Source organism: Bos javanicus, chromosome 18 (genome assembly GCF_032452875.1).
Source record: "Bos javanicus breed banteng chromosome 18, ARS-OSU_banteng_1.0, whole genome shotgun sequence".
Taxonomy (NCBI): Eukaryota; Metazoa; Chordata; class Mammalia; order Artiodactyla; family Bovidae; genus Bos; species Bos javanicus.
The window spans coordinates 48,505,073-48,517,804 of record NC_083885.1 but is presented as its reverse complement, the minus strand read 5'-3'; the positions used below and the strand labels follow the sequence as shown (position 1 = coordinate 48,517,804).

General features: G+C 56.1%; 1 protein-coding gene across 5 annotated transcripts in view; it reads right to left on the bottom strand.

The window, feature by feature from the left end:
* Positions 1-12,732, bottom strand: part of RYR1 (ryanodine receptor 1) — a 129,010-nt gene that overhangs the window by 4,224 nt on the left and 112,054 nt on the right. For all 5 annotated transcript variants that reach the window (XM_061388165.1, XM_061388168.1, XM_061388166.1 and 2 more), the window contains 10 exons: positions 12,361-12,702; positions 8,369-9,175; positions 7,564-7,634; positions 6,821-6,974; positions 5,707-5,793; positions 4,240-4,491; positions 3,249-3,379; positions 2,124-2,166; positions 558-688; positions 399-459 (listed from right to left, as the gene is read on the bottom strand). In XM_061388165.1, the coding sequence (XP_061244149.1) occupies positions 399-459; positions 558-688; positions 2,124-2,166; positions 3,249-3,379; positions 4,240-4,491; positions 5,707-5,793; positions 6,821-6,974; positions 7,564-7,634; positions 8,369-9,175; positions 12,361-12,702 (2,079 nt within the window). The remainder of the gene's footprint in view (positions 1-398; positions 460-557; positions 689-2,123; positions 2,167-3,248; positions 3,380-4,239; positions 4,492-5,706; positions 5,794-6,820; positions 6,975-7,563; positions 7,635-8,368; positions 9,176-12,360; positions 12,703-12,732) is intronic.

Here is a 12,732-nt window from a genome sequence, read left to right as displayed (position 1 = left end):
GGGGATGCAGGTTTGATCCCTGGTCTAGGAAGATTCCACATTCTGTGGGGGCAGCTAAGCTTGTCCACCACAACTACTGAGCCCACGTGCTGCAAACTACCCTGCAACTGGAGAGCAGTACCCCCACTCGCCACAGCTAGAGAACGCCTGTGTGCAGCAGCAAAGACCCAGTGCAGCCAAATTAATGATTAAATATAAAAGAAAATGAATTAAGGAAAACAAAACAAAGAGTGTGTGGAGGGTAAGGAGCCTTAGGCAGGACTGAGGGTGCCCTAGGATCAGATGTGCGCAGAGCTCAGGAGTGGGTCCCTGGTCAGGGATACCTGGGGGTGGAGCCCCCAACCCTCCTAGCGCCCTTCACCTGCAGGCCCCTCCCCCACCTACGGGGCCCTCCTCACATTGTCTGTGAAGATGACCCCGAACTTCCAGATCTGGTACTTCACATCGATGGACATAAGCCTGTAGGGCAGAGAAAACAAGGGTGGCCAGATGCTGGAGAGTCAGACCACGGCCACCTGCCCCAGGCCTGGGGGTGGGGGCGGTCCTCCCTGGCTCACCAGGTGAGCAGCCCCGGCGGTGGTTCAGGTTTGCGCTCGTTGTGGGCTGTGATCTCCAGCGTGGCCAGATCCATGCCCAGCAGCTCGGCGATCCGCTCCCGCCCATAGATGTCCCCGTGCTTGTCCAAGACCTGCATGGGGAGCATGGAGCTGTGCAGACATGACTGGAGTGGGGAAGGTGGTGGTCTGCTCTGTCGGGGGGAGGTCTGAACTTTGTGTGAGAGATTGGGGGTGCATTTTTCTGGGGAGAAGGGCCAGAACTTTCTTCAGATCCTCAGGGGTAGGGTCCAAAAGTAATAAAGCACCTCCCACCAGTTAACTCATTAGCCAAATTAATTGGGATAATTTATTATAATTAGGCAGGTAGGCAAGGAATCCTATATAACTATATAACCTATATAGCCCTATATAATCCTATATAACTGCCCACCAACCCCATCACTGCTGAATTTATCTCCTGCTCACCCTCTCACTCACTCTGCTCCAGCCACACTGGCTTCCCCACAGCTCCTCAAATGCTCCAGGCACATCCCTGCCCCAGCTCCTTTACAGCTGCCATTCTCGCCCTGCCCAGGACACACTTCCCCCGGATTTTCACCTGCCTTATTCCCTCACCTCCTAATCACCCTGCACGAAAGAGTAATCTCTCTGGGCCGGCCCCCACACACTCCTCCCTGCCCCGCGCCGTCTTTTTCTCTCCTACAACACTTATCATCATCTGAACATTATAAAATGTGTTCCTCATCTGTCTTTCCAATTTAAGGGCCAAGATATGTTTACTGCTAGGAACCCCAGTACAGTTCCTAGTAGGTAGGACCGACTAGATACCTAGGAGGTACTCAATAAACTTTTGTTGAGTGAATGAATGATTCTAACAGCCAACACTTGTCTAATGTCTTTTTTTGTGCCAGATACTGTTCACGAAGCAGGTCAAACAATCTTTACAACAACCCAGTGGGGTCAGCCCTCTTAGTACCTCACTCAACATGATGGAAATTGAGGCACAGAAAGGGTGACACACCCAGGAATGGAAAAGCAGACAAGGGACTTCCCTCATAATCCAGTGGATAAGAATCTGCCTTCCAATGCAGGAGACATGGGTTCTGTCTCGAGTAGAGGAACTCAGTTCCCACAGACCGCAGAGCAGCTAAGCCACAACTAGAGTAGCCCGAGTACAGCAGTGAAGATCCCAGGTGCTGCAACTATGACCCAATGCAGTCAAATTAATTAATTAATGAAATATTAACAAAAAAGAGAAAAGCAGACAATCCAGCACCAGAGTCTATGTGCTGAAGATAAGATGCCTTAGCTCCTCCCTCAAAAGTAATATTCATGAAGTATTTACTCTGCGGCAGGCACTGCTGAGGTTGTCACATGCATTGTCTCATTATAGGGGGGTCGGGGGTGACTATCATGTCCATTTCCAGACGGGCAAACTGAGGTGCTTCTCAGAGAGGCAAAGCGCCTTGCCCAAGGCTGCATGCAAAGCAAGTGCTTGACTGGGCTCGTGGCATCAAGGGACCCAGCTGGGGAGGACCTTCGACCTCCCTTTTGGCAGCGTCTCACCTTCCGCTTGACAAACTTGTCCCAGTAGTTGCTGGGGAAAGACCTGCCGAGAGAAAGAAGCCACAAGATGTTCAGGGAGGAAGGAACAGGAGCTGCCGGCCAGATTGGGGTGGGAGTGGGGTGGGGGGTGCGGTGGGGTTGTAATTCCAATGCTTTTCTCACAGGGGATCCCAGACAGTGGGGTCAACCTCTCTCACTCAGGATCAGTCTCTAAAGACCCCAGGCCAGGTGATGCTTGTCCAAGGTCAACCTTAACATCCTGCCCCCACCCCCAGGACCCGCTGCTGTCATCAGTGGAGCCCAGGTGACGGGGATGTACAAAGACCTGAACTGCACTCAGATGGGAGACAAGAGTGTGTGATGGGCGTCGGGGGGAGTTGGAGCCAGCAGCATGGCCCCGCTCTGGCATCCAGGGAGCAGAGGGCTTTCTCATGCTGTTTTATTTAATTTTATTTGATGCTTCTGGCCCTTTATTTACCAGGTTTTGTTTTGTTTTTTTGTTTTTGGCTCCCGCAGCATGCGGCATCTTAGTTCCCTGACCAGGGATCAAACCCGCGCCGCCTGCATTGGAAGCACGGAGTCTTAACCACTGGACTGCCAGGGAAGTCCTGACCTGGTGTTCTTATTCTAGACATGCCTCCCTCTCAGGATGCAGCCTGGCTGTATGAACATGGAAGATGGGACTTCACTTGGGGAGAATGGGATAGGCTTGGAGTGCTCTTTGGGGGCCCAGTGTCCCACCACATTGCCCGCATAACCCTCATTTCCTCCCTGGGCTCAGTTCAAATCCCAAATGATTTCATCAGTTTCCCATTCATGACACCTGGTGAGAATCCTGCGTGAGGACAGAGTTTAAAATGCAGCTCCTGGGCGCCTCTGGAGACTCACTGAACCAGAATCTCCTGGGCTGGGGCCCCGAGAATCTCCATGTGTCACCAGCACCCCAACAGGTACTTTAATGCACAGGCAACCGGTGTGTATTACAAAGAGGAAGGTGGAGGCTTGGAGAGAATGAGTCAGGATCGGCAGCGCCTGGAACCCCAGGCTTGCCAGGCCTGGGCTGGGGATGGAGTGGTACCCCAGTTCTGCATCCCCCACCCACTGCGGGGGCTGCTGAGCCCTTACGGAGTGTTGAGCACCAGCCGGTCCCACTGGCCTTTCACGTCATCATCCTCAGGCTGCTCCGTGATATAGAGGCCATCAAACTCCAGCTTCCGGGCCAGTTCCTTCTCCCGCTTAAAGATCACCAAGGGCACCTAGAGGGTGCACGGAGGTAAACAGGGTTAGGGGTGGAGTGTCAGGAGACCACAGCCTCGGCAGGAACAGTGATGTCTTGCTGGAGCCTTCATGAGACCCCACAGCAGAGCCGCGCTCCCAGAGTGATCAGGGTAGTAGCGGTGGGGAAATGCAATGATAAGGTCAGGGCTGGGATGCGCAAAAAACCCAGGAGGGCCCAGAACTGGTGCCTGCTGCAGTCGGTGGCCTCCCAAGGGAAGGAGGAGGAATGAATCAGGCAGGTGAGAGGAGATCAAAGCAGGGCAGAGCCTTCGAGGCAGAGGGAACTGCACATGCAGACATTCGAAGCCCAAAGAACTCTGTTCGTCCAACTGTAAAGTGTCAAGATTAGCTGGACAGTCAGCTCCCGTGGAACTCAAGTGGAAATTTTTGTAACACAACTTATGGGGCATCACAAAGCTTCGGGCACAGTTATGTCAGAATCCACGTCCCCCTGTTGGCACCCAGGCTGCGTCTGAGGCCCGCACACCCTCACAGATTCACCAGCTGACCAACACGTAGAATATGACACGTAGTCCCAAATGACAAATTGTGCTTCTTGACCCAGAAATTAACATCAACATGGGACCCATCTCTTCAGTGTGAGCTGCATCAGTTCCCAGTTTGAATATCACACTTGCTAAAGAGCCCAATACTGTATTCAGCCCCTGGCCTTACCCCAGCCCTAGGTTCCCTTTGTCCCAATGCTGTGCACCATACCCCAGCCCCTGTCCCAGATCCTCTCAGCCAGGGCCCCAGCTCATGTTCTCCCCTCTCCACCGAACACACACACACACACACACACACACGTCCCGGCCCCAAGGCTGTGGTCATGACCCACCTTGAGGCAGTTGTAGCCAATGATACAGAGAAAGGCCACCAGCGTATGCAGAAGGCTCAAGCACCGCAAGGCAGGCTCCATGTAACCCGTGCTCTCCTCCAGGAAGTAGTACACCATGTTCTCATCCTCGTCGCCCTCTGCTTCCTCTCCAGCCCCCGAGCCCCAGCCGGAGCCGCCACCAGACCCTGCTCCTGACAGGCCCCCAGCTGCTGACCCCTCCATATCATCCTCTCCAGGTGGAGAGTCAGAGACCTAAAGCGGGGGGAACAGGTCAGTCAGGGTGGGGACCAGGGGTCCTGGTACCTGGTCCACCACAGCCTGAACCCACAAAGCAAATGAACAGCCTCCATGCCTGAGGTTTGGTCTGGGCCCCTGTCAGAGGCAGTCTCCACAGGACTGTCAATCAAGATCAAGGGGCACGTCCAGGATCCTAGCTAGCAAATCAGACTCTGTTCTGGGAATCTTGACTATTGAACTGAGTGACAGGAGAACTGAAAACAGAGTTGATTTGTCTTGATAGTAGAGCCTTAAAGAGAGACTAATTTTAACGCGCCCACACACATATATATCAGGGTCTTCCCAGGTGTCACTAGTGGTAAAGAACCCACCTATAGATGCAGGAGACATAAGAGACACAGGTTCAATCCCTGGGTCAGGAAGATTTTCCTGGAGGAGGGCATGGCAACCCACTCCAGTATTCTTGCCTAGAGAATCCCATGGACAGAGGAGCCTGGCAGGCTACAGTTCATGGGGTCGCAAAGAGCTGGACTGAAGCGACTTAGCACGCATGCATATATATACCAACTTGTGAGATCTTAGTCCCCCAACCAGGGATTGAACCCAGGCTCTTGGCAGCAAAAGAGGAGGCCTAACCAGGGACTGACAGGGAATTCCCTTAACACTAATACTAATACTAAAATTAGTGGTTGCTATCATCTATTCATACAGCATCTTTATATACCAGGTACTATTCTGAGAGCTTTACATGTGTTTTTTTGTTTGTTTGTTTTGGCCGCACTGTATGGCATGTAGGATCTTAGTCCCTGAACTGTGAGAATTAAGAGAATTAATTTAATTAAAAGAATTCCCATGAGCTTCCCATTGCCTCCTCCCCACAGATTTCTCTTTAGCTTTTGTGAAAGCAAAGAGAAGTAACTGAATTGGTGGGTGCTGCAGAGAGGGCAAGGCCTGTACCCAGAGGCACAGGGCTGGCCAGTGGCAGAGCTGAATGTGGAACCCACAACCTGTTTGCTGTTCTAACTCCCCCAGGGCCTTAGGCATGTGTTCCAGATGGACCCAGATACCCATCTCAAGATCCAGGTGTCCAGCCCAACCCTTCCCCGGGACCCTGAGCCCAATCCCTTGTTCCTGGTGAATTTCAAGGGCCCTGGGGACCTATTGGGACTGAACCTCCCATCCCACAGCCCAGATCAGCACTTGATCCTCCCAGCCCCTCTTGACCAGCACCTTATAAAACAGCAGGATGAAGTTGATGGCAAATGCCAAGAAGAGGGCAAGGAATCGCAGGGTGTAAAAATTCCTTGAGAGGTAGTTCTAAGATGCAGAGAGAAAGAGAAAGACAGCTCACAGTCCATCCTCTCCCTTGGAGAATTTATCCCAACATTCACCCACAACCCAAGCACTGGGGTCCTGAATAACTCGTCCCACAACTTCCCATTTATTGAGTGCTTACTGTATACCAAGACCTGGGCTAAGTGCTTTATCTACATGAATTTGTTTAGTTCTGCGCTGATGTGCCCACTTTCTGGATGAGGAAACGGAGGTTCAGGGAGTGAGCTGTCTTGTTCAAGGTCATGTTGGTAAGAAGTGGCAGACCTGGGCTTTGAAGCCAGGCAGTCCAGCTCCAGAGTCTACTCTCCCAACCCCTCTGCCATGCTGCTTCCAGGACAAGGTGGCCTGGTCTGCTTTAATCCGGGCAGAGGACATCTATTCCTAACTCTCCTTTTCTTTTTTCCTCTCCATTGCTCTCTCCATTCCCTGTTCTTTCCCCAAATCCTCACAGGACCCCCCCCCCCTTTTGTCCAGCATGTTTTCCTAAGCTCCTCATGTCAGACTGGCCTGGAGAGGAGACAGGACAGGTGGAGCCCTGGGCCCTGCCCTCCCAAATTTCACTCTCCCTTCTTCCGGGCCTGGATGAGGAGGTGAGTCTCACCTCACACCTCCCCCCACCCCCTGCACAGGAGGAGCTGGGGCTTGTGTGGCAGCTCCCACCTGAAGGCTGAGAGCCAAGAAATAGGCCATGGCTTCAGCTGGATTTAGCTCTGGATAGAGGTGGAGGAGGGAAATCGAAGCAGGTGGCCCCAGGTGCGCAAAGGCATGGAGGTGGGAATAAGGACTGTGGGCAGGGAGAGGCTGAGGGGCCAAGGGAGGACCACCTGAAAATGCTGCCCTGTGCCCAGGTCCTGCTCTGTCTGGGGACATCTCTGCCCTCTGCCCAGACTGGCTTCCCCTCAGAGGTGAGCTGGGCACAGGTGGGCTCAAGAACAGGGTGGGGGCAGAAGTCATGTGAATGCTGGGTTTCCCTGAGAGGGGGCTTCGGATGCCCTTGCTGGGTCCTCACCAAGAACTTCACCCGCTGTACTTCCAGTTCTCCCCAGAATTCCAGGCCTGCACCACCAGCTCCCTCCTTCTTTGGAGGGGGTGGAGGAGGAGCTGCCTTTTTGGGGGGTTCTGGTGGGGTCTCAGGGACTTCTTCCTTCTCCCCATTCTCAGCACTGCAGGGCAGAACACAGAGAGTGAGAAGGTGCCCAGGAAATGCACGCATGCATTCATTCAAAGCCAAGTGTGGGGCCCCTCCCATGCCTGGCCCAGGTCTAGATGGTGTTGTGGACATAGTGGTGAGACCAACCTCCGGCCCTGTCTTCAAGGGGTGAGGGTCCAATGGGGTTCAGACCCATCACCAGACAGTCGCAGCCCAGAGCAGTCAGGGCTGGGATGGGGGAAGCTCAGAGGCTCATGGGAACCCTGAGAAGGAGACATCCCTTCATCTTAGCAGGGGAGTCAAGGTAGGCTTCCAGGAGAAGGAGATGGGTGAGCCAACATGGGAAGGAGGAGGAAGGCTGAGACCAAGCATGGGGGAAGGTGCTGCAGGCAGAGGGAACGGCTGGTAGAAAGGCTTGTGGGGAAGAGAGGAGCATTTCTTCCTCTACCGTCTTTCACAGAGGCCCTCCTCTGGGTCTGGGCTTGGGCTGAGTGATGCTGAGGTCACAGGGTGACCAGGACAGCCTCAGGCCCTGACCTCGGGAGGCTCCCAGTCCATGAGGGAGTGATAGAGGCTGGGCCCTTGCACCTGAGGCCACTCACTCAGCTTTCTCCGGCTCGGGCTCCGGCTCCGGCTCCGGCTCTGGAGGCAGCTCTTCTTCCTCTCCGTCCACCTGGCGGCCGGGCAAGTATCAGGGCAGAGCCCGCACCCTCGGTGCCCCTCAGATCTGCCTATTCCTCTCCATGTCCCTTCTGCACTTTTCTCCTAGGCAGTCTGAGGTGTACTCTCCTTCCACCCCCACCAGAAAAGGAGTATAATTCTCATTTTACAGAGGGGAAACTGAGGCTCAGAAAGATGGAGCAGCCGTGACCAAAGCACTGTGCAGTCAGGCTGACTCCCAGTGGAGCTTCTCCCCGCAGGGCCTCTCATCACCTTGACAACGGCACCCCTACCGGCACTCTGCACTGAGGGACTGAGAATGCTTTAGGGGCTTCTGTCAAGTGGGCTACTTAATTCCCCTCAATCGCCTGTATCTCTGAGGGTCTTCCCCTCAGTGTCTCTGACCCCATCTTGGGTCTTTTTAGGTCTTGATCCCATTTCCCCTCTAATTTGGTCTCTGGATCGCTGGCTCTATTTGTTTCCAGATATCTTTTCCTCCGTGGCTCCCAGAAACACTGCGCGTATTACCGGGAGCCTTTCTCCAGGTCTCCATCTCTGTGTCGGTCTTTGAGTGTGTCTCTCTCTCTGTGCGTCTCTGCATCTCTCAGGCCCTCTCACCGTCGTTTTTTGTTTTCCTTCTCTCTGTGCACTGCCACCCACCCTCTATTAGAGTCTCTCTTCCCCTTTCTCACCCTCCCTCCTACCTCAGTCATTCCAAAGCCCTGAAGCCCCCGCCCGCACTCTCACCCCCAGCTTCCTCTTGATGATGGGCGAGCCCTCGGGCGTGGGCGGCTCCGCCGGCGTCGTGTCACCCATATCCCCGAGGCCGGCCCCTTCGGGTCGGAAGGGCCCCCCATCGGCCACAGCCACCGTCCCGTCGGCGACTCCCGGGTCCTCCTGGTCCGCCACCTCCTCGTCGCCCGCACCCTCGGCGGCATCGCCCGCGCCCTCGCCCGCGCCCTCGCCGTCCGCGTCGCCCCCGGACCCGGCCGGCTGCTCTCCGTGCACCTCGTCGCTCGTGGGGTCGGGCATGCCCGCCAGGAGCTCGGTCACCGTCACCTTCTTGGCGCCCTCCACCAGGCCGCCGCCGAAGAGAGAGCCCCAGAGCAGGCGCAGCGCGCCCGCCGCGGCCCCCGCGCCCGCCGCGCCCGCGCGCGCCAGCACGGCCCAGAGGAGTGCGGCCACCGCGGTCGCCGCCTCGCGCGCCGTGAGCCGCCGCAGCCGTCGCACGCGCCGCCGCAGGCTGCGGTAGCTGAGGCCCCGCATGGCCCGGTTCGCGGCCGCCACCAGCCGCGCTGTGGCGCCCGCCGCCGCCGTGGCCGCCGCGCCCTCGGGCCCCGCGGCGCCCTCCTCCGCGCTCTCCGCGCCCGCCTCCGCCGCGCCCACGCCCTCGTCCTCGTCCTCCTCCGGCTCGCCCTCGGGCTCCGAGATCTGCGCGGCGATCTGCATCTCGAAGATGGTGTCCTCGCAGAAGCTCACGAAGAGCTCCATCTTCTCCGACTCGCCGCCCTCGTTCACCACGTCGAAGATGAACTGACGCTTCGACTCCTTCACCTGCAGCGCGGGGCGGAGGGGACATGATGGGGGCGCCGTCGGCGGGCACTTGGGACCACAGCGAAGGCGGCCGGGCGCTCGCCGCTGTTCTAAGCATCATCGTGGTTTTTATTTCTCGAGGAGTGCACCTGTACTGCGCTCGCTGTAGGTGCACTTGTATGAATTTCAACTGGGCCAGGGCCAGTATCCTGGCATTTTGCGTATCGTAATCACAATTAATCCTTACAAACCATCCCAGAAGTATGGGCTGTTATCCCCATTTTACAGACGAAGAAGTGGAGGCCCAGAAAGTCACGTGTTCAGGGTGACGCAGCCGAAAGGTGACAGGCGTGGAATTTGAATTCCCAACAAGCTGGCTCCAGAATCGATGTTTTTGGCTTCTTTGAGAAAGGGGGCATGGTGGTTGAGGGCAACAGTTCTGCAGCCAGCCTGTCTGGGTTCCAATCCCAATTCTACCACTGTTAGATGGAACTCTCTGGGCCTCAGTTTCCCCTTATGAGTTAATAGATGCTGAGTGCTTAGAACAGGGCCTGGCGCCTACGAAATGCCCTACGTGCCTGCTATCTCGGTACTGCTGTTTGAGCACTGGAGGGCCATGCAGACAGACATGGACTCCTGGGACCACCAGAAAGTGCGAATGGCAAGGAGTGAGCAGGAGGAAGTGAGTGTTTGGAGGAATAACGCTAACAAAGAGTGTGCCCGTGGAGTGCATTTGAGGGGCAGAGGTGGGGGGCTGGAGCTCCCACAGCAGGTACCAGAGTGTGAAGGACCAGTGACGAGCCACGGTTTCCTGCAGATGAAGGGATGTGCGGCCATCCTGGGTGCAAGGATGATGCAATGGCTTTTAAGCCAGATTGGAGAGCAGGATGAATGTACAGTGATGCCTCAAGGGATACAGTTGAGTGAGCAATATCTTGGGGGTTCTGGTGGAGTATGTGATGGGGGCCAATGTGCAAAAGCCTTGTGAGAGGGCACAGGGGCTTAGGGAGGTATCGGGTGTGAGGGGGCCAAGGTGGCATGGGAGAACATGGGGGAGAAGGTGACCATGCCGGGCTCAGTGCGCCTGTGGACATGGGAATATGGGGGAGGCATGTGTGGACCTGGGCACAACCGGGGATGGAGGCTGTAGATGTGGGCTGTTGCTGTTTAGTCGCTAAGTCGTGTCCAACTCTTTTGCGACCCCATGGACTGTAGCCCACCAGGATCCTCTGTCCATGAGATTTCCCAGGCAAGCATACTGGTGTGGGTTGCCATTTCCTTCTCCAGGGGATCTTCCTGACCTAGGGATTGAACCTGTGTCTCCTGCATTGGCAGATTCTTTACCCCTGTGCCACCTGGGAAGTCCTGTAAATGTGGGAGGGGCCTACAGTTCATACAGGCTTTGTGTATTCACCACGATGCTCACGCCTCACGCAGGGGGACCCAGGAATAAGGGTAAGAGGGCCTGGAACATGAGGGCATGGTTCAGGGTGGGGTACAGGCCTGGGAGTGCATGAGCCAGGTCTCACGGAGGAGAGTTGAGGGGCCCAGGGCTGCGGAGTTGATGGGAGTGCAAGCCTCATGTACTGTGTGATGTGGGAAGGGTGTGCAAGAGCAAGTAGGAGGAGTGTGTGGGTTCCTGGGGGGTGGGCATCTGGGAAACCAAAGGGAAGTAGGAGGAGTTCCCTGATGACCCTGGGGTTAGGATTCTGTGCTTTCACTGCGGAGGCCTGGGTTCCGTCCCTGATCGGGGAACCATCCTGCATGCTGCATAGCATGGCCAAAATACAACAACAAAAAAGGAAGTCTGAGTGCAAGGGGCACACAGTCTTGGTGTGCATTGTGATTGTGAGCAGGAGGGCCACTTGGACAACAGGGCCCGAACCTGCACGAAGGGCACGTGGGCATGTGAGAGAATGGGGGAGGGGAACCACATGCTGGCTGTGTGTGTGAGGTGGACTGGGGGCATGCCAGGGCCATGTGAGTGTACTCTTGGAGCAAGAGAGGATGTAAGGGACAAGTACTGTGGGCTGGGCATATTAGGAGCACATCAGGTCAAGGGGTAGGCTTGGCCACCAAGGACCGGGTGAGGGGGGCTCTTGTGAACATGTTGGAGAGGGCGGTCCAAGGGCTTATGGGTGAGCATGGGTGTGCCAGGGCATGTGTGGGTGAATAAGTGAGGGGCAGGCAACCATGTGGCATGCCAAGGCTTCAGAAAGGCACACTGGCATCCTCAGAATGAGTGTGCAAGACAGGTGCACCCACAGGTGGGCCCACAACAAGTGAGATGGGAATTGTGTGTTAGGAATTCAGAGGGCATTTTGGGGCACATGTGGTGACTGGTGTGGAGAAGGAAATGGCAGCCCACGGAGAATCCCATGGGCAGAGGAGCCTGGTGGGCTACATTGCATAGGGTTGCAAAGAGTCAGATATGACTGAAGCGACTTAGCATGCACGCACGTGGTGACTGGTGAGGGATGGGCCAGCATTAGGGCATCCCGGAGCCCTCAGGGTGAATGTGCAGAAGAGTGGGCACGGGCAGGCGAGAGCATATCAGAAGCTGCTGGTAAGGTGAGCAAGGTGGGTGTAACCACATGGGTTCAAGTACACCGTGTGGGTACAGTTGCATCCGGACTACTAAGAGCTCCCAGGGTGAGTGTGCAAGAGGCAGGCGTGGTGTGAGCAGCCACACTAAGGGCATGCCAATGCTGCTGGTGTTGCATCAGGGTATGTATGCTGTGTGCTCAGTCGCTTCAGTTGTGTCCAGCTCTTTGTGACCTCATGGACTGTAGCCCCCCACAGGCTTCTCTGCCCATGCAGATTCTTCAGGCAAGAACACTGGAGTGGATTGCCATGCCCTCCTCTAGGGGATCTTCCCAACCCAGGCATCGAACCCTCGTCTGCTGCATTGCAGGCAGATTCTTTACTACTGAGCTACAGGGGAAGCCCCATATCAGGGTATGTCTATGTCTGCACAAGGTGGGCATGGGAGAGCCAGAGGTCTGCAAGGTCTGCAAGGGCACAGCAGTACCCATACAACGTGTGCAAGAGGGTGGGCATGGGCTTACACGAATGGAGCAGGGGCCCAATGGGGTCTGCAAAGGACATGTGCAAAGCGTGCACTGCCCCATGTGGGGTCCAAGCATGAGAGGGGCATGCCCCGGAAGCCCCGGGAGGCGAGCATGCACATGCATGGGTCTGCTGACCTGGGGCATCTCCCACTGAGCGCGGTTGGTCTCCGAGATCTCGAAGTAGATACGTTCGATGCGGCGGGAGGCCCCCATGATCTCGATGCGGCCCAGGTAGGGCCGGAAGTACTCGAGGATGCTCTCCGCGAGCTCGAGGAAGTTGCGCAGGCGCGGGTCGTGCGGCACGTGCTCTGACAGGTTGGTCAGCAGCACCGCCACGTTAAAGCCGATGTCGCGGGCTGGCTCCTGGAAGCGGTTGGCGAACTCCTCACAGTTGATCATCTCGTTCTCATCCGCTTCGGAGCACGAAAGCAGGAACTGGATTTCCGGACCGGTGAACTGCTTCTGACTGTCCATGGCCTGGCAGGGGGCGGGGGGTGGGGGGGGGGG